The 27,933-nt window shown below is 42.7% G+C and overlaps 2 protein-coding genes across 7 annotated transcripts in view; one reads left to right on the forward strand and one right to left on the reverse strand.

Moving 5' to 3' along the window:
* LOC123770468 (FK506-binding protein 15) overlaps positions 1-7,533 on the forward strand; it is a 43,308-nt gene extending 35,775 nt beyond the window's left edge. For 4 of the 6 annotated variants that reach the window (XR_011222180.1, XM_045762334.2, XM_069301797.1 and 1 more), the window contains 3 exons: positions 1,467-1,697; positions 2,765-3,046; positions 5,637-7,533. Coding sequence is in view for 4 of the 6 variants with exons in the window: in XM_045762334.2 (XP_045618290.2) it covers positions 1,467-1,697; positions 2,765-3,046; positions 5,637-5,711 (588 nt within the window). In the remaining 2 variants the exon portion in view is untranslated. Of the gene's footprint in view, positions 1-1,466; positions 1,698-2,764; positions 3,047-3,251; positions 3,422-5,636 lie in introns of those variants that run through there. The other 2 variants (XM_045762335.2, XR_011222181.1) reach the window with 2 other exon arrangements.
* Positions 7,534-9,803: 2,270 nt separating this feature from the next.
* Positions 9,804-27,530, reverse strand: LOC123770477 (vesicle-associated membrane protein 4). Its single transcript, XM_045762365.2, has 5 exons — positions 27,327-27,530; positions 26,448-26,506; positions 21,952-22,002; positions 14,874-15,106; positions 9,804-12,524 (listed from the first exon to the last, which is right to left on the reverse strand). The coding sequence occupies exons 1-5, from the start codon at positions 27,384-27,386 to the stop codon at positions 12,496-12,498; spliced, it is 432 nt and encodes a 143-aa protein (XP_045618321.1). The 5' UTR covers positions 27,387-27,530; the 3' UTR covers positions 9,804-12,495.
* Positions 27,531-27,933: the final 403 nt, after the last annotated feature.

Consider the following 27,933-nt stretch of genomic DNA (forward strand, 5'->3'; position numbering starts at 1 on the left):
GTACTATAAATAATACTTGTTTTAGAACTGATTTATTAATTTTATTATTTCGAAGCCGTAGGTCACTGAACTGAGGTGACAAAATCAAACGAAATACGCATGGTGCTGTGTACACACAGATTAGACCCATCCACTCACGCAGGAGTTGTGCCGTCAATAACATAACATCTCAAATAGCAGATATCTATCATATTACAGTATATTTTTGGTTTTATTAAGTTTAGTTTAACTAGGTAAATAAAAGAGCTATTAAAACACTGGTTTTAAAAATGATTTATTAATTTGAAACTTTCAAAGTCATGGGTCACTGAATTATGACGACACAGACGAAAGTGAGTGAACAGTACAGAACAGTATTCCCTTATCTGTCCACCCTCACTCATCTTATTTCATCACAGAAAATGTATATAGGAAGATTTCAACACATTAGCTAGCTATTCACGCTTCAGCCTTTAAATTAATTTGCAAAGATACATGTGCCACAAATCGGTGAACAAAAATCATGAAAACACATTCACTTGTGTGGACCACTCTGGCTGGTGTTTGGTTCATATGGTTCACTTGTTGTGTGGACCACTCTGGCTGGTGTTTGGTTCATATGGTTCACTTGTTGTGTGGTCCACTTGTGTGATCCAACTTGTCATATGAAGGCATTATTAATTGTAACCTGTGATAGAATGCGAAAGTTTTCCACCAGTCTGTGAACTCTGTCTCGACATCGTAAGCAAATCCGCGCATCCCCTGCTTCGGCGAACCATTGTTCGTCGAACCGGGTGAGTAAATCCGGCCTGAAAAGTGTGCAACCTAGCCGGAGAATCGTTGAATCGGGGTACGTTGAATCGAGGTTGTACTGTAGTCTCGAGTCACTCTTGGCTCGTATCTCTGGACCACCAGAACTTGTATTGGCATGTCCCTATCCATTTGAAGTTCAGGGGCTGATTAGGATACAGGACATAAAAAAAAATAAATCATAAGCACAGGGGGGTAAGCTTGAAGTTGACTTTAGGGCAATCATCCATCGGAGAAGTTGGGAAAGATGTGCCTTGGAACAGATAGCAAAGGTGTGGGGATTCAGAAAATGAGCAGATGAACAAGAAGTGTAAGAAGCCCAGTAAAACTGGTGCAACATGACCACAAGACTGAGCATGTGATGCACTTTAAATTAAAGCTGAAACTGAGCAAAAGTGATGAGAACCACATAACATTTTGATTCCAAGACCCCCAATATGTGTAGCTGCAAATCTTTGTTGAGGGAATTGCACAGATTGAGGGTTGACTGTATGTTCATGAGCTAAATTGCTCAAACACCAACATTAAAATTGTTACAAGAGTCCCTGTTCTTTCCTCTTGGAGATACTGTACTTATATTTTATATTACTAATGAAATGTACGAAAATGTCAAATATATTTGAAGATTTCAAACTTTATTAATAAATTTTAGGTTGCTGAAAATAGATATTTTATAGATACAGTTAAAGAAACTAGTAGCCGAGAAGACGTTGGCGGAGGAGGTAGCGCGGAGCTTGGAGAAGGCAGCGAGAAACCAGTCGAGCAACAATAGTAGTAGTCCTGAAGAAGTTGTAGAGAGGGTGAAGAAAGTGATGAATACTGTATATCGCACACTCAAGGCACAGTTTATCTCAGAGAAGATGTACTTAGGCTCTGAGGTCCTGTACACCTTGCTCAGTGTTATAAGGGTAATGTTCCACTCAATTCTTAGTTTTATTGTGTACAGAACTCTACTCTACTTATATTACAGTGTTTATTATATAAATATGTAATAGTTTTATTCAAACTTTTAAAATACTCTTAATTATATTTTCCAAAGTTGTTTGAGCCGTGATAACCATGATGATGTGTAAATATACCTTGACATGTATCTTCTTCTTGACTTGCAATGGCACTTAGATTTCTGTGGGGTAATCGTGGACCTGGCTGAGTCAGTCGATTATCGTGCCATTTTCAACTGATTGGTAAAGAGTAACTTGTAGGTTTTGTAATTGATGTGACTTTTGGTTGAAGGGTTTTTATACGCACTGCTCATCAAAGTTTACTCACTAGCTCTCCCAGTAACGAGTCTCATCAAAGTTTGGCACAATTCCGGCTATTTTTCTTTCTTTTGAGCTTCCTTCTTCTAACATCTGGAACGTTTATCAGTTGTCCATATGTGGTACTTTTGTTGGCTGTCTTTTATATAATCTGCCAGTGTGGCATTTCATTCTTTTTTTTTTTTGTTTTGTTCTTTCACTATTGTAAAACCAGTAGTAATGTTATGTTTCTTGAGCAGTGGTATGGTAAGGTTGGCAGCCTGCGTAAAGGCGCTGGTGAATTCGTCCGTTCTGTCTAGTCATCGGTTAACAGGTTAAATTTGCATTTAGTTGTCTAGGAGATGAATTATTTTGCCTTGTGTGTAGTTTTATCTATTTACAGTACAGTATAGTGTATTTTGTGCTCATTATGTTTATTTGGAAAATATACTAGATGTAATGACTAGAACTTTATTCCACATTAGGATGGTAGTTTTTCAGTATAGGTTTGCACTGTATACTGAAGAGTACAATATTTACAATTTTTATTAGTTTTTCACGATATGAGTTGATGACTATCATAATTAAATTACATTTTCTCTTTTGCCTTTGTTAATAAATATATCATGACATAGAGTTAATATGGACATTAGTTATTTAAATGAGTTATATTGTAATATAATTAATGAATGATTTGTAAATTTGTGCTCCTTTGGTGATAATTTAATAATCCACAGGACACGACTCTGCAACTAATAGACGATCTTAACAGGACAAATTCCACTGCAGAAAGTTCACCATCTGCACAAGGTCTTATGGGTACTGAATTAGAAAGAGCTTCAGTTATCAAAGAGAAATCCAATCCGAATAATCCGGTGAAGCCAAGTGGAACTTTAGATCAGGTGAAGAGTAATAAAAAATATGTAATCAATCAAAAAATGGATAATGAAGAATCAAATGTGTGGAGACAAAGGAAAATGTCGATAAAGAAGAAAAGCCTCCGTCTTCTAAGGATCCAGGTGAGAGCAGAGGGCATAAATGTAAAGTTGGTGTAGACAGCATTATAGACAACTCGTTTAGTGATTCAGCGAGCCAAAATGAGGACACCCTTTCCTTACCTAAGTCCACAACCCCCAGTCTTGATGATTGTTCTCCTCAAATGTTAGTCAATAATTGTGATAGTTGTAATATTAATGATTGCCAAGCATTGAATCCTTCCAATAGATTAGGAAAAGAACAGCAGGAAGATGGGGTTGATGGAGTCTTCCAAGATAAAGAAAATGAAGAATCTGTGAAATCTATAGAAGACAAAAGTAAAGAACTAAGAATTCCTGTTATTGATATGGATAATACAGAAGTAAAGAAAGTTTCTGAAAAGTGCGACAGTTCAAGGGATTCCTCTTTAGAGAGGGTAAGTGCTGCCAGCGTTCAGGCTTAGGAAAGTGTTGCTTTAATTAATTGAATTACACAGAGATTTTGAATGTTTTGCACTGGTATTGCCTAATTGAACCAATTAACACTAAAAATGCATGCAGTCGATAAGTATTTTGTTCAATGACATGGATGCATGGAGCATATTCCTCAAACACTTCATGTGCTGGCTACCTTTGGTAGCAATGAATTCCACATTTTAACATGAATAGGAGAGTGGGGTTTGGTGCTTTTGCCTTGCAGTAACTGCTGTCACTTATTAATGGCCATTAAATACCTGCTGGTGATTGGGTAGTGTAGATGCTAAAGACTGGATCAAATCTGATGCACTGTTGAATTAGGGGTTACTTCATGCAAATGGTTGTCTTGGAATATTTATAGATAGCTTGGTGCAATTTTGCAGTCATATTTTGTAATTAAGTTGGTTGGTGATTGGCTATAAATTGTGTTGGCAAATAGTTGTATCATGTCTATATGCCGTGTTGTGTAGTAACTAAGGGCTATGTCATGCAATAAAGTGATAGTTTAATCATTTTACTCCCAAGTAGAAAGTCATGGCTGTAACTGGACTAGTTATTTTCAGTGTGAAATGTTACACAAGCAAAGATGACCTCATGACATATAAATATGATAGACTTTCCTTCTACCCACTTATATCATTGCTTGGGAATGGGTCCCAGATGTTTTTTAAATGATCATAGACAATAGAAAATATTTTCTACCCACATTCTATCAATTTTTAAAAACATAAGCGAGTTCTCAAGTAAGTGAGCAATGCATAAAAATGACATTTTAGTTTTGCTCCTGTTGGAAGATGGAAGTTGAAGATACAGTAATAGTGTTTAATATCAACATCAAATTCATATTAATTTGTACTGTTCTCATCCATTTTGTGCCTCTTCATCCAGATCGTGTCATCCCAACGCAATATATCTCAGAGTATTATCAGAAGTTAATTTTTCTTGTGGCTGCCTCACCTGCATCGTGTCTCACCTGTTAGCATAGGATTTAACTTCCTTATATGTGTTCATTTATCTTGATAGTTCATTACCTTCATTTGTTTCATATATATATCCCCGATGACCAATTTACCTTATTGGGACACTCTTCATCTGTGCCTTTTGTCTCGTTTGTTTCCTCACCTGTCGCCCTACTTTTTCTTTATTGTCGATAACCTTTTACAATATTATTCGGCTTCTTCTCCAGGCACATTTCTTTTTTTTTATGCAGGTGGGTACAAGAGTAGATGCCTTCTGACTCCTGTTAGCAGGCATCTAACATGTTTCCCTTCCCATAGCTCATGGTAAGCCTTACCCCTACTAGTTTTACACAGGAGGGTACAGGAGCAGATGACTGCTGATTCCTGTTAGCAGGCTAAGAGCTTTCCCTTCCCATAGCTCATGGTAAGCCTTACCCTACTAGTTTTACACAGGAGGTTACAGGAGCAGATGACTGCTGACTCCTGTTAGCAGGCTAAGAGCTTTCCCTTCCCATAGCTCATGGTAAGCCTTACCCTACTAGTTTTCCCTGGCACACGACCCACCAATTGGTTTAAAATTAGATTCCCAATTATTCTATGTACCCCATAAAAGTGTAATTGGGTAATGATAATGGTCTAATTGATGTCTTCCATTAACCTCACCTGTGACCCATGTAACTCAGCTCGGATGCATTTAGTTATCTTATCTCTTGGTTGCTGTATTTAATTTAATACTTCATTTACTTTATGTACATATTAATGTTTTAAGTTAGTGGTTGCCGCGCACTATTTACAAAACTTTCTTTGGTCATGGGTGCCTTTCTTTCTTTGTGGTGTTGGGTTGTTGTGCACATTGAACTTATATCTTCAGAGAATTTTGTGAAGTGTATTGTAGTGGGTGTAGTGTAGATTACTGGGAGTCCAACTGTAGACAGCAGTTTTTAGCATATAACTGTTTATGTATGATACTAACATTGTGAATAATACATTCAAAATATAATTGGTTGTATAATATTCATTGTGCATATGACAATGCATCTGCAGTTTGTAATTTAGTTGCAAAATGAATCATATCAAAATTTAAATACTGGCATCAGATTTTATGAATACATTATTACTTTTAACTTTAATATTAAATGAGATTCATAATATAGTTTATAAAATAATGACCTTATTGCTGACTGCACACACTATTACAGGACTGGCGGCCACGACCTCCAACACCACCTCTGTTTGGTGATGACCAGGAAGATGACGACGACTGGCTCTCTTGATTTTAGGATTGATATTAACTCCAAGATTCTCCTATGTTTCTGGCTTCAGAGACCACAATAAATGTATCTTGGACAGCTGATTGAAAGGACACTTACACCTTTTGAAATGGGATTCACAGTCAAATATTTAGAGAGGATGTAAAATTTCAACAAAAGTAAGATAAACCTAGAATGTTGAGAGAGGTATATAGGGTATACATCATATTTAGACTTGTGTTACAAGGAAGGAAATTTATATTTTAATAACGTTATAATTTTTAACTTCCGTACAATGTACTTTGCAGGTCACATATTGAAAATATTATTCAGTAAAGTGTGTGTGATTATAAGAGACATAGTTGCGTACAACATTTTAACAAGCGGCAGATGGTAGTGGGTGTTCCTGCTGGCACCTGCATTGCTTCTCCACAATTTCAAACAATCCCATGGTATGAATTCACGTTGATTTTGCTTTACAATCAATATGAATTAAACCCACATCAAATAAGCAATTTGTTATGTGCATTAAGGTTGTTAGAGAAGAATCGTTTATTAGAGATCTGGATTTAGATAGCTTTCATTTACTGTACAGTACTGTACTTTGATAGGTAGGTTGTGAAGACTAAAGAATACTGATCCATGTTTGTTTAACTGTAGCCTTTTAATTTTCGTGTGAAACTGAAAGGCAGTGTACATGTAATGTGATTTGTTAATATAAAAGTACAGACTTATCCTTGTGATAATGTATGCAGTACATATTTTGGTGAAGTCAAGTGTCATATTTGTAGTAGAGCTGTTAGTGGTTGACTGGTAGCTTCTCAACAGTGGTTCGTGAAATTTATTCAGTTACAGCGGTTTATATATTTTTTCACTAGAGCTCATAAGAGCAGTTTTGGTGAATTTATAATTGCAGGAATTTTATTTTTTTTTTGTATTAGATTTGTATGATACATTCCTCAGTGTTATAGAATATTAAGTCTGCTCAATTTTCCTGTTTTTCTATGATTTCTAAAAGAAGTGATATTTTGAGTCTCGTTCAGTTTTTTTTTTTCTTTTTTTTCAGCAAATGATGTATTGGCAATTGGATTATTGAATTCCACAATTAGTGGAATTGTTTAAATATCTGCATTAATTAGTGCTTTGATCTTTGAATACTGTACGTTTATCTTGAGGACATACTGTGACTGTACCAGTTAATGATGACTGTGCGTGAACTTCTTATTGATGTTTGTGTTTGTTTGCACATTGTATTGATAGGCCTAGAAACAATATTACAAGTTTACAAACAAATGTGATTTACTTCCAGTTTTGACTTCATAATACTGCAAATGCATGTTGTTACTTCTCTGATACAAAGTCAGATATAAGACGACAATATCTTATTAGATAGATTATATGATTATCATACAAAATTTTAGTATTTTATTAATGCAGTAGCTGTGTGTTGATTTATAGTAATACAGTATTTCAGGGTTCTCTCCTGCTCTATTTAATTTAGCATATGTGTCAATATGTTTCCATTTTACCAATACGTATTAAATTTTGTACCAGAATCATTAAAGATGAGTTTCACACTTTTTAATTAAAGAGCATTAGCTTAGCAATTATGTTGGGTGCACTTTTTAAACCTTTAATGGCTTGAAATTAAACATGGCCAAAAATACCTTGTACTGGTGTGTACACGGTAGACGTGTTGTCCAGCTAGGGCACAAATAACGGTTGATAACAAATGTTGCAATGTTTGTTAAATTGCATAATGAGAGGTAATGGCTTCATACATTATCCCAATTGACTGCAATCCATATTGTTAAAGTATGTTTAATAAAAGAATAGAACAAAGTCACTCGGTAAATTAATTAACATTATTGTCGGGTTGGAATAGAATGGTCTCGGGCTGGACGAGACGTCAAGACTCGTTTTCCTACACACGATGCCTCTGTTCACCTAGCAGTAGGTACCTGGGAGTGGCAGTTGTGTTTACTCTCGGAAAAAGGTAAGTAGTTGGCATAGGGGGACCAATAAGCTCAATAAACGAACAAGCTAATTTTCTAACACTGGGAAGCTAACACTTAGGGGCCTCGTAGGGCCGCGTAGCCTGGTGGATAGCGCGCAGGACTCGTAATTCTGTGGCGCGGGTTCGATTCCCGCACGAGGCAGAAACAAATGGGCAAAGTTTCTTTCACCCTAAATGCCCCTGTTACCTAGCAGTAAATAGGTACCTGGGAGTTAGTCAGCTGTCATGGGCTGCTTCCTGGGGGGGGTGTGTGGTGTGTGGGAAAAAAAAAAAAAATAGTAAACAGTTGATTGACAGTTGAGAGGCGGGCCGAAAGAGCAAAGCTCAACCCACGCAAAAACACAACTAGTAAACACTTAGCTTGCCTCTTCCCAAATTCAAAGCTATTGTCAACAGAATCGTAGTGTGACGAGCGGAAAGAACCATCAACGGCAGATATATTTTCACTTCCACCAAAAGGCTTCTATAAGTAACTGGGACCAACTACTGAACAGTAAGTACAGTACTCTACTCCATTAGCCGATGCAGTTATACCTTACTGTGTTATTTTGAATGTAATGTTTTTATATTACAATTACAGTAGTATAATTTTCATACTTCACTTTTTAAAAACTTAAATTTTTTATTAAAGGGTAGATTGTAAAATTTTAATGTGTATCATTAGTTTAATATAAAAACTAAGAGAACACTTGGGTATTGATGTGATTGTTATATCACCAATCTGTAAGTGTCCTCCAATTTCGTCGTATAAAGGTCTTGTCAGTGGGTAACAGAAGCTCTTCAATAACAGAGATGATATGTCTGATCCTACTGTTCTGACTATATATAAAAAAGCCACCTGATGAAACTAAATGTAGAGTACTGTACCTTTGTTCAGTGCTACTTCTGACTGCCCGTTATTGCCTCTCCACATCCATTGGGTTCCGATTCTGAACGCCTGGTACCTCTTATTGACTACTTCACACACTTCCTTGTCATTCTCCATGAATGATCCTCCTTGTTCTGGTAGTATAATCACTTGATCTTGTACTGTTGTTTTCCTCCATCTCGGGCTATACATCTGCTCAGGTTTGTTCTTTGCTCTATTGCAACGTCATTATCAAACTGCTGCTCCACTGCTCATTTCTGGCCCCTCTTAGTCCACACTGGGTTGTGAATAAGGAATTGAAAGCTTTAGAATTAAATCAGTGTGGTAAACTTTGGGATTTCCTCTAAAAAGAGTATCAGGTTCAGGTTATCTAAAAATAGAGAAATGTATACTTCTTCATATCTGCTGGTATAGCTGTTGGTACGTGTGGCTCCATAGCTGAATGAGTTAAACAAAACAAAAATCAGGAAAAGGTTTACAGATCACTTGGCTGAAAGGAGTTGACTGCAAAAATATTGGTGATGTCCATGATAGGCAATTGGTCAGTGGACAAAGGGGGTCAGACTTCCCGAGATGTTAAATTCCAAGATGAAAGAAAATAGGGAATATACATGTTTTCATGCATAGTAAACACACCGGTGGGACTTCCACTGACAGACTTTTGTCTTCCTTTGCCTTAGGACAGAAGTGAAATTTCAAAGAGGCTATTGAAGGTCGGCCGAGCGGACAGCACGCTGGACTTGTGATCCTGTGGTCCTGGGTTCGATCCCAGGTGCCGGCAAGAAACAATGGGCAGAGTTTCTTTCACCCTATGCCCCTGTTACCTAGCAGTAAAATAGGTACCTGGGTGTTAGTCAGCTGTCACGGGCTGCTTCCTGGGGGTGGAGGCCTGGTCGAGGACCGGGCCGCGGGGACACTAAAAATCCCCGAAATCATCTCCAGATAACCTCCAGAAGGTGGGTTTTGATCGTAACGTTTCTTGAGACGACCTCACCAGGCCAAGGTACCGGCCATAATGAGGGCGTTCTTTGTAAATATGTGAACTAATCATTTAAAACTAGGCAATCTTTTTATCTTTCTACTGAATAATACTTCACTCTGCCGCTCATAGTGGACTCATGATGGCAAAGAAAATAACGTAACCACTTGCGTAACAACAGGGCAACGTTGACGTAATGAATCTTTTGTTTACTGTGACACGAGTACTAATTGAATAAATCAAAGAATCATAAATGGGAATATATTAATAATTATTAGTCTCTGTACAACTCAGACAATAAAAAAAATACAAATTATTACACTTTAAATTTGTTAAACAAAGTACAACTTTGCTGTACATTAAGTAGGCAGTCAAGTACAAGTATGAAATACTCTTATGGTAGGATTATTTCACACATTCAACGACACAAGGCATGGATGAAACGCCCCACACTAGTGATACTATTGTACGTAAACACTCGAGATGATACATACCACGCGTAATACATTACTAACAAAACTACATTTGGTTTTTGTTAGTTTTTTTCATATTAAGAATTTTTAACAAGTTAATCTTATGATAGTTGCACAAGTATATAAAGGAATGTTTATGACATAGTTTAGTGTGTGTTTAAAACAAAGATGCTCAACATTAAAAACCCTTTAACCAAAGAAAATTATACATTAATTAGCAAAATAACATTAATTATGATTGTATTATAATGTGAAATAAAGGCAAACAAAAATTCTGGAAACTTGAAATCCTTCTTGAGTTTGACAATACTATACATGTACTAACAAATATTTCTGATCAAAGCAGCATCATTAAGTTACATAAAAAACATTACTGTAATCGGGTGACATTTTTCCATGCACACAATACAAAATATTTCCACAAAGTTTGCTACATATGGGACATGAACGATGTAAGGACATGTTAACCTGAGATGGGGCAATAATTATATCGGCTTGGATGATTTAATATAAAACATAAGTTGCAGTCAAACGGGCAGTTTTCTCCTAAGACTTGGCTACATTCTCAAGGTATAGTGTGGCCATACACTCATGTTATTTCAAGATATATTTTATAGCCATTACACCAGTCAATATTTTGAGTAGTTTCAAATGTTCACCAGACCACACACTTGAAGGTGAAGGGACAATGACGTTACAGTCCGTCCTGGACCATTCTCAAGTCGATTGTACAATCGACTTGAGAATGGTCCAGGACAGACCGAAACGTCGTCGTCCCTTCACCTTCTAGTGTGTGGTCTGGTCAACCTACTTTAGCCATGTTATTGTGACTCATCGCCTGTAGTTTCAAACGTTTTTTATGACCAGTTGCACAACCTACTGTTAGTAGTCCTACCCAACCTTTCCAATAAATCCTGCAAAGATTTTATCACCAAGAAATAGCTGCAACATATTTTAAATATCTAGATGCTATGTCATCACAGGTAATTTACATAAAATCATTATCATATGGTAATTGTATCAATCTAAACTAAATTACTGAATTCAAGTACAACATTTGTTTGTTTAGCTGCTGGGATTTTCTCAAACGTGCAAACATACATTTATACCAAGTACAGTACTGTAGGACGTCTTGAGATATAATATGACTGACATTATCATTGTATTGAAAGAAAATGTACAAATTTGATTACCTATTTAAGAATTAATCTTAAGATTCTATAAGATTCTTAAGACATACATGTACTGCACTTTGAGTGGTGGCCTGGGGAAAATATAAGAAAGGGAATTCTTTATGCACTTATAATAATCATTGATGTCAAGTTATATTTACCAAAATATTTGTAAAATAAATTAATACTGTAGTCATTACCATGGAGTAACTACAACACAAGTGATCTTGACGCAGATACTTGTGCTTCGTACTCGAGTTTGTTCGTAAAAGAAATGTAATTATTAGTTACATTAACACACAAGGAAAGGCATAGGTACAATAAAATATAGCCAACCTTAGCTACATGTGCTTGAATTATTAAGCTGACCACAGCTAGATACACAAACATGTGGATTTACTTTAAAACAGGTGAAGCTAATAATTCATTTCATTACTAAGGATTCCTATAAATTAACCCTTATATACATTTCTGATTCATACAAATATCAGGGATTCTTACAACTTGACAGCAACTTACCGCAGCTAAGTAAACCACTGGAAGAGTGTACCATCAATACATCATACACCGGGTAACCACTAATATACATACCAGTCCCCTAGTCATTACCATTACACAATATACAATGCTATATGATTCTCAGTCTGCATTAAGGCTTTATAATGCTATAGAAGAAAGGCGGAATAAAGAAATAATGTATACAACATAATTTTTCTATGCTCCACTTACTGTATATAAGAAAATTGAGAGAATTATAAAAATATACTAATATATTCTACACATAATCTATGAACCAAAACTAATTTGATCTAATAAAGTGCTTCTCACAATAGAAAAATAAGTGCATGTAAATGCATTCCAAATACATTGGACTACCTACGAAATTATTTATTACCTCAATAAACCTAAATATATTTAGTAGCAACTATATTGATTTAGCTGATAAAACAAATTAAAATTATTTTCTCTCTATAATTAAACATCAGAAACTATATTTGGATATAAATACAAAAGGATTAACACGGGTCAAGTTAGCAGCTCGGAAATTTAACTGAAAATCAAAAAAATACGCAAAACAAAACATAAGAATTGAGGTTGGAGCCAAAAGTAAACTCGGAGCAAAAATGCAATAATGAAAATGTTAATCCTTTGGAATATCTTATAGGACCCCAACATTAAACAATTTTGCAAATCCAAAAACAAACGTATAATTATCTACCGGGTTCTTAAAGATAATCTGTGGTACCAGCGACTAGGTTACCTCCACAACCTTCAACTGTATTTGCCAAGGTGGACATCTTAAGAATTCATTTTGATTATCACTGGAACTGTAAAGAAAGTAATATTGGAATATCATAATAATAAGAGAACTGTGTATTTATTACAATATACTTATATATAAAGTTATATTAAAAAAGAGCACATTATTATTTTTTACTTCAATGTATTTGCATATCCTTACCCACTACAAATGTCAAAATACAGTATAAGTTAGTAAGCCACGATCAATGTTTTTCACATCCATTATTCTCATCAGTTAAAATTACCATAACAATAAAAATGATCTTCATATTTTGTACAAAAATTGACTGTCATTCTGATGTTCTATAGAATCCCAATTCCATGAAACATGCATTTCTAAACTTTCAGATGCAAAATAGGTTGCATTCTAGATTATATTTTATGCTAAATAAAAGCATCTCTAAATGTAATGAAACACTTATTTCTGGAGAGTCCTCGGTGGCTCCTTGTTGCTAACCTCCTGGAGAGCTCTTCACAATTTGAATCACAAAAGGCCTTTACCAGGGGAGCCGGTCGGCCGAGCGGACAGCACGCTGGACTTGTGATCCTGTGGTCCTGGGTTCGATCCCAGGCGCCGGCGAGAAACAATGGGGCAGAGTTTCTTTCATCCTATGTCCCTGTTACCTAGCAGTAAAATAGGTACCTGGGTGTTAGTCAGCTGTCACGGGCTGCTTCCTGGGGGTGGAGGCCTGGTCGAGGACCGGGCCGCGGGGACACTAAAAAAAAAGCCCTGAAATCATCTCAAGATAACCTCAAGATACCAGTCATTATGAGCCCACCAAGGACCAGAGGTTCAAACCTGGCCCTGCCCCCCCCCCCTCTATAGAGGTGCAAGGAGATGAAGATACCAAATTACTCAAATTGGGAAAAGACCACCAGAAAGGTAAATCAAAACAAAATAGGTTACAGCATGGTAACTCATAAAACAACCCACCTGGTAGTTAGCCCCACTGTTAGATTACCAAAACCTCCAAGCCTGAACATCAAACCAGGATAATATTTGTAAACACAAGAGCTGCAAACTTACAAAACTCATGGGCCCGAAGGTAGACGGCAAGCTGGCTAAACTTGCCGACACTGTAGACAGCCGAAGACAAATGGGTTCAGGGACACCAGATCAACAATTAAAACATCAGCCCATGCACTGTAAGTGGCACAGAGGTTGCGACAGACAGCTGCAACCGGACACAACAAATAATGCACTCCCCGACTGAACAAACCAAGTGTCAACCACCAGAGGACCCCTCCAGAAACCAACCGTTTAATTTTTAGCCAGAAAAGGAGAAGGCTGGAAATGATGAAAGTGTTCACCCAGGCCAAAGGAACAGAAACCCTGCTTCCAAAGGAATGCTTGAAGCTCTCAACCCTACATCCGGAAATGAGGAGCCAACAACACCACCACCTTATAAAAACAATCACAGACCAACTGTGATTGTGGAGAGAAAATAAAATCCAAGACCCTATCCAGAGACCAAAAAGGCTTACTGGAATGTGCAAGTCGCGGGTGAAAAAATGCCCAAGATAACTTGCACAATGTTGCCGACAAAGTGTTCCCACAGAAAACCAACAGCAGCAGCTCCACCAAAGTGATCGTCCACCTGCGAACCATATGAAGAGCAGTAAACCAAAGTTAAAAAACTCCAAACGTGTAGATTAGCAGAGTTTCAAACCACCTAGAAATGTCTTTAAGCAAACTGCTGAAGGAGGCAGAGCCACAGAAAATGTGCAGGCTTGGACAATAGATCCAAAGGGCTGGAATCTACAGCGCCAGGCTGATAAGAACACAGCAAAAGCCAAACAAGAGATAAAGTAACTCCCACTGACCCTAGTCTGGCTAAAAGGCATCCACAGTAAAGGCCTCACATTCAGGGAATGGAGCCACATAACATGGGAGCTGCTAGTTCCACATTAACAACAAGAGGTCCACCTTGGGGCAACCAACCATTCCACAAATTTTTATTATGTGCTTTGCAGTGCCAATTTCATACAGTAACCCCTTTTTGCAGAACAGAAAAGGGAGTACATTACTTTCCTGCTGTTCCCAAAAGGGAAATAATTCTTTCGCACAACTTTAACATTGTAACACAGTAGAATATAGTTCATGTGAGGAAAACTATTTTAGTGTACAATTCAAGACTATTGTACAGCAGTGGCATATCACTATTAAGAACAGTATGCCGGAACAAAAAATCTACTTGACTAAGGCAGTCACCCAGTCTACTACTGGCCAGACCAAACTAAGTTTAACCTGAATAATGAAGTGATGCACATGTCATTCATTGTGTTATGCAGTACCTAGAATCCCATGTTAAAATTCTACGATGCATAATTTGTATATTGATAGTCAAAGTAAAACGTAAGATAATACGACTTACTGAATATCACAAGAAAGATGACTGTCACCGCACCACCGATGCATAGCTTGGCACGTGTGTTCTGCCACCACATGTTACGTCTAAGGCGAGTAGCAGAGGTACGAAACTGGTCAGAGGTGGTTGCCAAGCCTTCTGATCTGTCTTGTAGGTTATCTAACTGATCTCCTCTTTCCAATAGCCTCCCAACGTTGTCACGCATCACATCCGTCACCTCGGCTATCTGCACTCGCACACTGTTACCACAACATTGAAGGATAAATCATGAATAGAAAATTAGGAAAATTCCTATAGCGCATATCTTTATACATTTACTAAATATGAAAAGCATCAAGCATGCTATGCATATTATATTACAAGATACTGTCCAAATACTTCTAAAATGTTTCATTTATTGCTATTTTTCCTATGCTTCTTTTCTGAAAATTAAAGTTGCATAAACATTTTATTTCAAAGATGATTATGCTGGCATTCATATAAGTAGCATATGCTTCAACTCTGTATTCCAAAGTACAGTATGTTTATTCCAACTTATTGTCCAATTTAGGAAGGTGTAACACTGAACACCAGAAATTAGTACTGTACTGTATATCAAAGCCTGCAGCTCTCTTGAAACTAGATATTTATCTGTCACGGCTGATCGAAGGAGGTATCTCCAGTCCTGCATCTATCTGTAGTCCTGACACATTACTCTCCAGCACAAGTTTCTCCAGAAGACTGTGATCACTACAGAAGAATTTCACTCTTTCCAGCTCTTAACCCCCCCCCCCTTTCCCCCCCCCCCCCTTCCTGGAATACTGCACTTCTGCTATCTGAAGGAAGGCAGAAGTGCAGTATCCCAAAAAGATAGGTAAAATAATGATCAGGGGAAAGCACCAAGTCATTATGACCATATAGCACTTGGGAGGGATATGAGGATAATGATTGGGATAGACTGGAGGAATGGAATGGTTGCCAAGCACTTGGATGGCCGGAGATTGAATGTCAACGTGCAAGAAGCGTGTTTGTCACTCTGCCGCCCAGTCACCCAACAACATCATTTACCGCATCCCATCCCAAATCCTTATTTAATTCTTCTTCTAAGTGTTATATAGTCATAATGGCAGGAAGTTTATAAAAGCACAAAATTTCAGATCTAGAAGGACCCCCCTCCTTAGGGGCCCAGGATCTCAATGGGTCGTCAAAACCAATGGAATATGGATTCTGAAGGGATGGAGATATAAAGAAGGGCAGCAAGTGTGGTGACGATCCTGACAGCAAACGTTTTTCACCTGCACTGGTGATCGTGTGTGCAGAGATGATCCTAAACCCAACATGAGAACCGAGTATGATGAAAGTCACACACAGCAAGGACCTCGTGTGCACACAGAAGATTGCGTATAATTACGCTTGTATGTAAAGATGATTGTACAGTATGTGCATTGTGGAGATTTTGTATAGTGAAGATTGTCAATAATGAGGATGGTGTGTAGTGAGGAGAGTGTACAGAATGATTGTGTGGAATGATCATGATCAGCTTCTGGATAGTGATCCTCATGTGCAGTGAAGCTTCGGGGAAGTGCTCATCTTGAATAGTAAAAGTAATTTGTAACTGTATATTTCCAAAAGAATTCTTCCTCTGGGAACCCCCCCCCCCCCGAGGGCTGGTGTGTTCAGCTCCATGTTTGTACCCAGAACACCAACCCCCCCCCCCAGGGCTGGTGTGTTCAGCTCCATGTTTGTACCTCAGAACACCCCCCCCCCCCCCGAGGGCTGGTGTGTTCAGCTCCATGTTTGTACCCCAGGACACCAACCCCCCCCCCCCCCCCAGGGCTGGTGTGTTCAGCTCCATGTTTGTACCTCAGAACACCAACCCCCCCCCCGAGGGCTGGTGTGTTCAGCTCCATGTTTGTACCCCAGGACACCAACCCCCCCCCCCCCAGGGCTGGTGTGTATCAGCTCCATGTTTGTACCTCAGAACACCAAACCCCCCCCCCCCGAGGGCTGGTGTGTTCAGCTCCATGTTTGTACCCCAGAACACCCCCCCCCCCCCCCGAGGGCTGGTGTGTTCAGCTCCATGTTTGTACCCCAGAACACCCCCCCCCCCCCGAGGGCTGGTGTGTTCAGCTCCATGTTTGTACCCCAGGACACCCCCCCCCCCCGAGGGCTGGTGTGTTCAGCTCCATGTTTGTACCCCAGAACACCCCCCCCCCCCCGAGGGCTGGTGTGTTCAGCTCCATGTTTGTACCCCAGAACACCCCCCCCCCCCCCCGAGGGCTGGTGTGTTCAGCTCCATGTTTGTACCCCAGAACACCCCCCCCCCCCCGAGGGCTGGTGTGTTCAGCTCCATGTTTGTACCCCAGACACCAACCCCCCCCCCCCCAGGGCTGGTGTGTTCAGCTCCATGTTTGTACCTCAGAACACCAACCCCCCCCCCCCCGAGGGCTGGTGTGTTCAGCTCCATGTTTGTACCCCAGAACACCCCCCCCCCCCGAGGGCTGGTGTGTTCAGCTCCATGTTTGTACCCAGAACACCCCCCCCCCGAGGGCTGGTGTGTTCAGCTCCATGTTTGTACCCCAGGACACCCCCCCCCCCCGAGGGCTGGTGTGTTCAGCTCCATGTTTGTACCCCAGAACACCCCCCCCCCCCGAGGGCTGGTGTGTTCAGCTCCATGTTTGTACCCCAGAACACCCCCCCCCCCCCCGAGGGCTGGTGTGTTCAGCTCCATGTTTGTACCCCAGGACACCCCCCCCCCCCCGAGGGCTGGTGTGTTCAGCTCCATGTTTGTACCCCAGAACACCCCCCCCCCGAGGGCTGGTGTGTTCAGCTCCATGTTTGTACCCCAGAACACCCCCCCCACCCGAGGGCTGGTGTGTTCAGCTCCATGTTTGTACCCCAGAACACCCCCCCCCCCGAGGGCTGGTGTGTTCAGCTCCATGTTTGTACCCCAGAACACCCCCCCCCCGAGGGCTGGTGTGTTCAGCTCCATGTTTGTACCCCAGAACACCCCCCCCCCAGGGCTGGTGTGTTCAGCTCCATGTTTGTACCCCAGAACACCCCCCCCCCACCCGAGGGCTGGTGTGTTCAGCTCCATGTTTGTACCCCAGAACACCCCCCCCCCCCGAGGGCTGGTGTGTTCAGCTCCATGTTTGTACCCCAGAACACCCCCCCCCCGAGGGCTGGTGTGTTCAGCTCCATGTTTGTACCCCAGAACACCCCCCCCCCCCCGAGGGCTGGTGTGTTCAGCTCCATGTTTGTACCCCAGAACACCCCCCCCCCCGAGGGCTGGTGTGTTCAGCTCCATGTTTGTACCCCAGAACACCCCCCCCCCCCGAGGGCTGGTGTGTTCAGCTCCATGTTTGTACCCCAGAACACCCCCCCCCCCACCGAGGGCTGGTGTGTTCAGCTCCATGTTTGTACCCCAGAACACCCCCCCCCCCCCCCCCGAGGGCTGGTGTGTTCAGCTCCATGTTTGTACCCCAGAACACCCCCCCCCCGAGGGCTGGTGTGTTCAGCTCCATGTTTGTACCCCAGAACACCCCCCCCCCCGAGGGCTGGTGTGTTCAGCTCCATGTTTGTACCCCAGGACACCCCCCCCCCCCCCCGAGGGCTGGTGTGTTCAGCTCCATGTTTGTACCCCAGAACACCCCCCCCCCCCCGAGGGCTGGTGTGTTCAGCTCCATGTTTGTACCCCAGAACACCCCCCCCCCCGAGGGCTGGTGTGTTCAGCTCCATGTTTGTACCCCAGGACACCCCCCCCCCCCGAGGGCTGGTGTGTTCAGCTCCATGTTTGTACCCCAGAACACCCCCCCCCCCGAGGGCTGGTGTGTTCAGCTCCATGTTTGTACCCCAGAACACCCCCCCCCCCCCGAGGGCTGGTGTGTTCAGCTCCATGTTTGTACCCCACAACACCCCCCCCCCGAGGGCTGGTGTGTTCAGCTCCATGTTTGTACCCCAGAACACCCCCCCCCACCCGAGGGCTGGTGTGTTCAGCTCCATGTTTGTACCCCAGAACAACCCCCCCCCCCCGAGGGCTGGTGTGTTCAGCTCCATGTTTGTACCCCAGAACACCCCCCCCCCCCCCGAGGGCTGGTGTGTTCAGCTCCATGTTTGTACCCCAGAACACCCCCCCCCCCCCGAGGGCTGGTGTGTTCAGCTCCATGTTTGTACCCCAGAACACCCCCCCCCCCCGAGGGCTGGTGTGTTCAGCTCCATGTTTGTACCCCAGAACACCCCCCCCCCCGAGGGCTGGTGTGTTCAGCTCCATGTTTGTACCCCAGAACACCCCCCCCCCCCACCGAGGGCTGGTGTGTTCAGCTCCATGTTTGTACCCCAGAACACCCCCCCCCCCCCCCGAGGGCTGGTGTGTTCAGCTCCATGTTTGTACCCCAGAACACCCCCCCCCCCGAGGGCTGGTGTGTTCAGCTCCATGTTTGTACCCCAGAACACCCCCCCCCCCCGAGGGCTGGTGTGTTCAGCTCCATGTTTGTACCCCAGGACACCCCCCCCCCCCCGAGGGCTGGTGTGTTCAGCTCCATGTTTGTACCCCAGAACACCCCCCCCCCCCCCGAGGGCTGGTGTGTTCAGCTCCATGTTTGTACCCCAGAACACCCCCCCCCCCCCGAGGGCTGGTGTGTTCAGCTCCATGTTTGTACCCCAGGACACCCCCCCCCCCCGAGGGCTGGTGTGTTCAGCTCCATGTTTGTACCCCAGAACACCCCCCCCCCCCCGAGGGCTGGTGTGTTCAGCTCCATGTTTGTACCCCAGAACACCCCCCCCCCCCGAGGGCTGGTGTGTTCAGCTCCATGTTTGTACCCCACAACACCCCCCCCCCCCGAGGGCTGGTGTGTTCAGCTCCATGTTTGTACCCCAGAACACCCCCCCCCCCACCCGAGGGCTGGTGTGTTCAGCTCCATGTTTGTACCCCAGAACAACCCCCCCCCCGAGGGCTGGTGTGTTCAGCTCCATGTTTGTACCCCAGAACACCCCCCCCCCCCCGAGGGCTGGTGTGTTCAGCTCCATGTTTGTACCCCAGAACACCCCCCCCCCCCGAGGGCTGGTGTGTTCAGCTCCATGTTTGTACCCCAGAACACCCCCCCCCCCAGGGCTGGTGTGTTCAGCTCCATGTTTGTACCCCAGAACACCCCCCCCCCCCCCACCCGAGGGCTGGTGTGTTCAGCTCCATGTTTGTACCCCAGAACACCCCCCCCCCCCGAGGGCTGGTGTGTTCAGCTCCATGTTTGTACCCCAGAACACCCCCCCCCCCCGAGGGCTGGTGTGTTCAGCTCCATGTTTGTACCCCAGAACACCCCCCCCCCCCCGAGGGCTGGTGTGTTCAGCTCCATGTTTGTACCCCAGAACACCCCCCCCCCCCGAGGGCTGGTGTGTTCAGCTCCATGTTTGTACCCCAGAACACCCCCCCCCCCAAGGGCTGGTGTGTTCAGCTCCATGTTTGTACCCCAGAACACCCCCCCCCCCCGAGGGCTGGTGTGTTCAGCTCCATGTTTGTACCCCAGAACACCCCCCCCCCGAGGGCTGGTGTGTTCAGCTCCATGTTTGTACCCCAGGACACCCCCCCCCCCCCGAGGGCTGGTGTGTTCAGCTCCATGTTTGTACCCCAGAACACCCCCCCCCCCCGAGGGCTGGTGTGTTCAGCTCCATGTTTGTACCCCAGAACACCCCCCCCCCCGAGGGCTGGTGTGTTCAGCTCCATGTTTGTACCCCAGGACACCCCCCCCCCCGAGGGCTGGTGTGTTCAGCTCCATGTTTGTACCCCAGAACACCCCCCCCCCCCCCGAGGGCTGGTGTGTTCAGCTCCATGTTTGTACCCCAGAACACCCCCCCCCCCCGAGGGCTGGTGTGTTCAGCTCCATGTTTGTACCCCACAACACCCCCCCCCCCCCCGAGGGCTGGTGTGTTCAGCTCCATGTTTGTACCCCAGAACACCCCCCCCCCCGAGGGCTGGTGTGTTCAGCTCCATGTTTGTACCCCAGAACACCCCCCCCCCCCCGAGGGCTGGTGTGTTCAGCTCCATGTTTGTACCCCAGAACACCCCCCCCCCCCCCGAGGGCTGGTGTGTTCAGCTCCATGTTTGTACCCCAGAACACCCCCCCACCCCCCCCCCCCCGAGGGCTGGTGTGTTCAGCTCCAAGTTTGTACCCCAGAACACCCCCCCCCCCCCCGAGGGCTGGTGTGTTCAGCTCCATGTTTGTACCCCAGAACACCCCCCCCCCCGAGGGCTGGTGTGTTCAGCTCCATGTTTGTACCCCAGAACACCCCCCCCCCGAGGGCTGGTGTGTTCAGCTCCATGTTTGTACCCCAGAACACCCCCCCCCCCCCGAGGGCTGGTGTGTTCAGCTCCATGTTTGTACCCCAGAACACCCCCCCCCCCCGAGGGCTGGTGTGTTCAGCTCCATGTTTGTACCCCAGAACACCCCCCCCCCCGAGGGCTGGTGTGTTCAGCTCCATGTTTGTACCCCAGAACACCCCCCCCCCCCGAGGGCTGGTGTGTTCAGCTCCATGTTTGTACCCCAGAACACCAGGCTACACTTTCAAGTACAGTTAATGTAAATCTAATATTGTACATACATTTTGATGCAAAGTATATGCATGACAAATGGCTTACAAAGGATCAAAGGTAACCTACAGTAGTCTGCAACATGATAATCGCACAGTACTACGCTTCAGAAAATAAATATCAAAAGATAGCACTAAGTTGTAATACTAAACAGCATTACCAAAACAATAGCAGAAAGATAAGATGAGCACCGACAGAGGAGGCAGATTCATTGAAAATTTTAATTAAGACAACACTAACTCCAAGAAATAGTGGGAAAGTAAAATTTGTTATCGTTTTTAAAATTGGGACATTGTACAAGGTGGCGACTGTTAGCAGAATAAGGCGGTTCTGAAAGTAAGGTGCACATGTATGCTCCATCAAGCAGCCGTGAGTTAATCTTGTGTGACCAATGTATATTATAACCAGAGAAGTTTCCCACTTCCTATTTTGGCAACAGGAGGAAGGTCATGGTGATATGTCACATTTGTATTATGATTCAGAAATACATCAAACATAAAATCAATATGATCATAATATACTTACTCCTTTAATTTATCAGCAGCAAATCGAACAGTCTTCTTGCTGGAGGGTCCTCTGAAAATATGAGAATTTGAATAAATACCAATGCTAATTTTGTTTAATAAAATCAACCTTTGAGTGCATATCAAAAGGTCCTTTCTGGCCAGAACACAGCAAGACTTTGCTGGTCCAATGGACAGGATTGTGCCAAGTCTTAACCCTCAAAATGTGGCTAAACACATCAAAATCTTTTACGGTTTCATAAACTGTAGGAGGAAGCCGGGTTGTGGGGGCCATTGTGTCAATTCATCTACTGGGAGGATGGGAAGTGTTGTCATTACTCATCAGTACAATGGTAACACAGATGAGAGGAGGTAAGGTAATCATCAGGAGTCACATCATCACTAACCCGTTATGACTTAGTGCTTTCTAGTGTACTGGGAAGGCACATGGCAATAAGGATTTAGGGCAGCACGAAGGGAAGCTCAACCACTTGAACAGTCAGGGATTGAACACTGACCTGCAGGAAGCGAGACCAACACTTTTGTCCAGTCTGAGTGGTAATGCAAGTCAATAATTGGGTATCCACCTAAGATGAACTGTGGGCTTTTCTTGTACTGCTCAAAATTATTTAAAGCACTGCAGTAGACAGCCAAATTATCTCCAAATTTATTTCTTCGCTACTAGATTTAAATAGCTAACAATCAAATTATAACATGCTTGTCTCTGAAGACAGACTTAGATATGTATGAATACTTAATAAGGGTCAACTTGCTGGGCTGCAAGAATATGATTAAGGTGACGCCCATGTTAAGTGTACCATAAATAAAGACACTCTTGAGCATAAGTGCGGGCTAATAAATAAAATTCTAAAAAGTATCATTCTACAAGAATTCTAAAAAGAGTAAAAATGTACAAAAAGGAAGTAGCAAATCTATTACCACAACAAAATGTGTCACAGAAAACACATATGGAATAAATAACAAATCAACTTTATGCTGACAGATGTTGTCACAGCTTGAATACAACTTGGCTACAAGTTGGAATGGAATGAGAATCTAGACAACATGAAATGTACAGTGTGGACAAAGGCAGGGACACACACTAGAGCATTACATCTTATATTGTGTGAAAATTGTGTCTCAAACAAAGTTCCAACAAGGTGCACATGTATTCATAAACAATCTCAGTATTTGAAAAGATAACGCGTGGCTCGAGATAGCAACTTCGGCAAGATTAGATAATGTCACTTAAGAGAAGATAATGCATGTTAGAGCAGATAACTATGCATAACCACACTGAACAATAAAACCAACATTTCTTAATGATGAACTACAAGTTCTTAATTGAACATCAGTCTCCAAACAGCCTGAGAGCTATCAGGCATGAATAAAATCACAAGTATACAAGTTTCAATGTGTGTGTGTCAACTGCAACCAATCAAAGGACGTATTCCCAACTCTATTATAAGCAAAATGCCCAATACAGTAATACAAATATACATATTTATGTATATGTACACTGTACATACGTTTTAAAATATGGACAGAGAAAGAAAATTATTGCGTCATATGTGGGGGTGGGTGTATGGTCGGTGGGGACGTGGGTGTATGGTCGGTGGGGACGTGGGTGTATGGTCGGTGGGGACGTGGGTGTATGGTCGGTGGGGACGTGGGTGTATGGTCGGTGGGGACGTGGGTGTATGGTCGGTGGGGACGTGGGTGTATGGTCGGTGGGGACGTGGGTGTATGGTCGGTGGGGACGTGGGTGTATGGTCGGTGGGGACGTGGGTGTATGGCAGGTGGGGATGTGGGTGTATAGTAGGTGAGGATATGGGTGTATGGTTGGTGGGGATGTGGGTGAGTTGGCTGTATGGATGGTGTGGAGAGGATGGGTTGCGGGTGCACAGTTGGTGGGGGTTTGAGTGGGGTGGGTGTATAGTACTGTTGGTGGGGTTTTAAGTGGTGTGGGTGTACAGTACTGTTCATGGGGATTTAAGTAGGGTGGGTGTACAGTTGGTGGGAATTTGAGTGGGGGTGGATGTACAGTTGGTGGGGAATATGTATGTTGGTGGTGGGGTGTGTAAATAGTTGGGATGTATGTTGGTAACCACCTAAGCGTAGTTACAGGATGAGAGCTATGCTCGTGGTGTCCTGTCATCCCGATACTCTTTTGCCACATAATGCTTTGAAACCACTTATGGTTTTGGCCTCCTACACCTTCTCACTTAACTTGTTCTGTCTATCACTCTGTGAAAGTGAATGTTCTAATATTTTTTGGTAGCTTTGTTTAGCTAGTGTAAATCTATGACTTTTTGTTCTTGAAGAACAGTATACAGTACAAGAATTCATTATCAATTTTGTCGATTTCTGTTACTATTTTGTACATAGTGATCATATCGCCTCTTTTTCTATCTTCTAGCTCCGGTATACACTGCATTTAATGCCTCTAACCTCTTTGTAGCTCTGTATGGTGGCAGTAGGCTGTATAAACAGTTGATGGTAGAATGTGTGAGAGGTTGGGTTGTGTGGATGTGTATACTGTTGTGTAGTTTAGTGTGCTTGGGTTTTGAGTAGTAGTACGGGTACATGGTGGCTGGATATGCACGGTGTGCAAATATGGTTTGTCAGCAGGTTTATGGTTGGTGGTGTGAGGTGGTCAAGTTTGAGTTGGATGATGTGTTGTTGCAAGTAAGCTGTAGGTGGACGGGAATTAACGTAGAAAAGGCGTGAAAGTGTAAGTAAATAGGTTGGCAAGGAAAGGGATAGGGAACTCTGATATGGATGCTGCATGGGGGTAATTGTGGGGTGTGGGGATTAGGGTGTTTAGTGTAAGGTAGCTGAAGATGATTGTGTGATTAGGATTTAACTGGCTCGGCTTCTTTCCGAGCGTACTATGGCTTCATTTTTAAGGTGAAGAAAAGAAGTGAATTACTATAGAATGTATTACACTTATTTATACAATTACTCCCTTTATTGAGATCCCCATTTCTAGATTTTTGGATTATCCAGACATGGAAATTTATGTTAATCCACCCCAATAACTAGACCAAGTCTGGTTAATGAGCTCAACGCCCTACCCCCCTGAAGTGTAATTTGACGGTTGAGGACACTCATCTATGCTAAATAATGTACATAACAAAAACGTCATTAATTTCCTACATATACATTAGTGCATTTATATTGAAATATCATTACAGGTAAGATAAGATCAGTTGAAGTGGCAGAAATGTTATTCTGTATAAGGTTACGAGACCAGGTCTCAGTTATTTATTGGAACAGGTACCCAACAAAATTCATCTTTTAAAAATATGAAGAAATTGCAATTTTCAAAGTACAGTATTTAGGTTATCATAATGAAGACTTACATACTACAGTACATGTATATGGTATAGTATACAGTAGTTCTAAGACTGACACACCCCAAATCTGAACAGACAGACTGTGGCGCAGTGGTAACACTCACCCCCCGCACTTCACAAGCAATTTGGATTCATTAACCAATGAGGAGGATTGACTACCTGGAGAAAGCATACCTGGAGAGGGTTCTGGGAGTTATTATTCTCCCCGAGCCTGGCCTCGACTAGGCACCAATCCTTAACTGTATGCCTCTGTTCACCCTGTTCAGCAGTAAATGGGAACCTGGTTGTTAAAAGATTTGGTGGGTCGTATTCCGGGAAAAGTAAGATAAAGGCCCTGCCCAAAATGCTGTGTGTATTACTGGTTCTACAAGAGTGTAAATAGTCTAGTATAAATAAAACAGAGATATTTTAAGGCATTCTTGTAATACAAATATAATTGTCTATAGTAAGAGTTGCTTGCTTCTCCAAGCTTGTTGCAATACTGCTGGTGTTTGATGGTACTCAAGAGTTGTGAGTACTGTGGTTAGCAACTGGTTGTCCTTGCTGAATTATGATTCCTATGGTCTCTAAAAAGGCACTGCGGGCTCACCATAGCCCGTGCTACTTGGAACTTTGTTCCAGGTAGCGAATCTTTAACAACAACAACAACATATGGTCTCTAAAGAGGTGTTGGTTATTATAGTTCCGCTCTTTAGCATCATAGTTAGAATGAACGATGAAATCACATTAACGTGATGTATCATTGAGGAAAATCAGAAGGATCCGTGAGGAGGATTCCAACACTTGGTACTCCCAAGCACACACCCCTTTCACTAAGTCCACTACGGGCTCACCATAGCCCGTGCTACTTGGAACTGTGTGTTCCAGGTAGCGAATCTTAAACAACAACAACAAGGTACTCCCAAGCACACACCCCTTTTATCATAGCTAGAAGTTCTTTGGTGGTGGACTGAACTTTACTTCTCCTATTTGCTCCTCCCTAGCTAAGTGACAAGACCATTTCTAGTGTTTATTATTACTGAGGAGAAAGGCGCAGGTCAAAGAGAGCTGGGTGCATGCTGTGTCCTGGGTAGACCGACCTGCAACTGAGGGTCCGCTCAAAAAGGATTGTTTCGTAATATTCAGCACATTATTACCACATCATTCAAATATAACTTACTTGAGGAAGAAATCTTCATCATCGTCTGCAACGTCATCATCTTTACTGATCAACTTTTCCTGAAAGTAATGACAAAGTAACTCTCTCCCGTTCTGGTATATTATATACTATATTAACTGAAATGTCATACACTTTTATACAATACACAATTTTTTGTGTTTAAATTTGGGTGCATAAAATGTTAAGGAAATTTAAATAAATAATTTAATTATGGGTAAATAATTCTGCTTAAAAGTACTGTACAGTATATGCAAATAATCTTTCCAAATTCAAACTAAAATATATCATAGAGTTAAACAATTTGCACAAAGTGAATGTCTTCTTGATCAATACAGAAACAAAAACTACCTTGAGTATCAATGAAAATGATGAATAATGCCACGAATGAAGTGTACAACTATACTGCTCAATAATGTTGAGTGGAGGCGGCACTATACATGTATATACAAAAGGAAGGCAGCACACTACATGTCGAAGTGAAATGACTTTCGCATGTTTTTTGTGTGATCTCTGTGTGTAACTTCGTTCCATTTATCAGCTGTAGCCAGACTCGAGACACTGGCAGTGTGGCGTGACTGGCCTACAGTCACCATCACCCCCAACAAGAAGCAACAATTACCCCCCATAACCCCAACAGCAACAAGAAGGTAAACAAATAGAAGAAAATGAAAGTATAAATATTAGTTGATTTTTTTCTACTAAGCGAACAATCCATCAAATATGAGAGCGTTAATGAGATACCCAGCCACAATAGATTGACAAATAACATAAAAATAAATATTTTGTATGGGAAGTAATAATTGCTAAGTCGTTTTCGAATTACAAAAATTTCACTTTGAAGGAAAAAAAAAAACCAAGAGAATCCAGCTGTTAACTCACCACTTCGTCGTCGTCGGCGTCGTCCAGGTCCTCAGCGGACATGTTACGCTTGGGAGGCATCTCGTCTCTTCCCGCTGCTCCAGCGGCCGCACAACTCCCACTTGTTCACCTTCAAGTTCACCTTCAAGCAGCCTCGCCACTACAATATGGCACGACGAGCAGCCATGTCACTCGCTCACCGCCATATTTGTTTACATTGACGGATTGTTGGGTCTTCGAGGCGGCGGCGTTCGTGTAACATGTCTTACACGAACGGTCTCTCCCGCTCTCATTATACAATACAATACAATACAATTTTATTTAGGTAAGGTACATACATACAATAAATATTTACAAGGATTGTTTGACTTATAGGTAGAGCTAGTACATACAATGCCTAAAGCCACTATTACGCAAAGCGTTTGGGGCATGCAAAGCGTTTCGGGCATTAATTACTGATACTCCTCCTCTGCTCTCATTAATTAATGATACTCTTCTGGTCTCATTAATTACTGATACTCTTCTGGTCTCATTAATTACTGATACTCCTCCCCTCTCATTAATTACTGATACTCCTCCACTCTCATTAATTACTGATACTCCTCCTCTGCTCTCATTAACTAATGAT

The sequence above is a fragment of the Procambarus clarkii genome, chromosome 46 (assembly GCF_040958095.1).
Source record: "Procambarus clarkii isolate CNS0578487 chromosome 46, FALCON_Pclarkii_2.0, whole genome shotgun sequence".
Taxonomy (NCBI): Eukaryota; Metazoa; Arthropoda; class Malacostraca; order Decapoda; family Cambaridae; genus Procambarus; species Procambarus clarkii.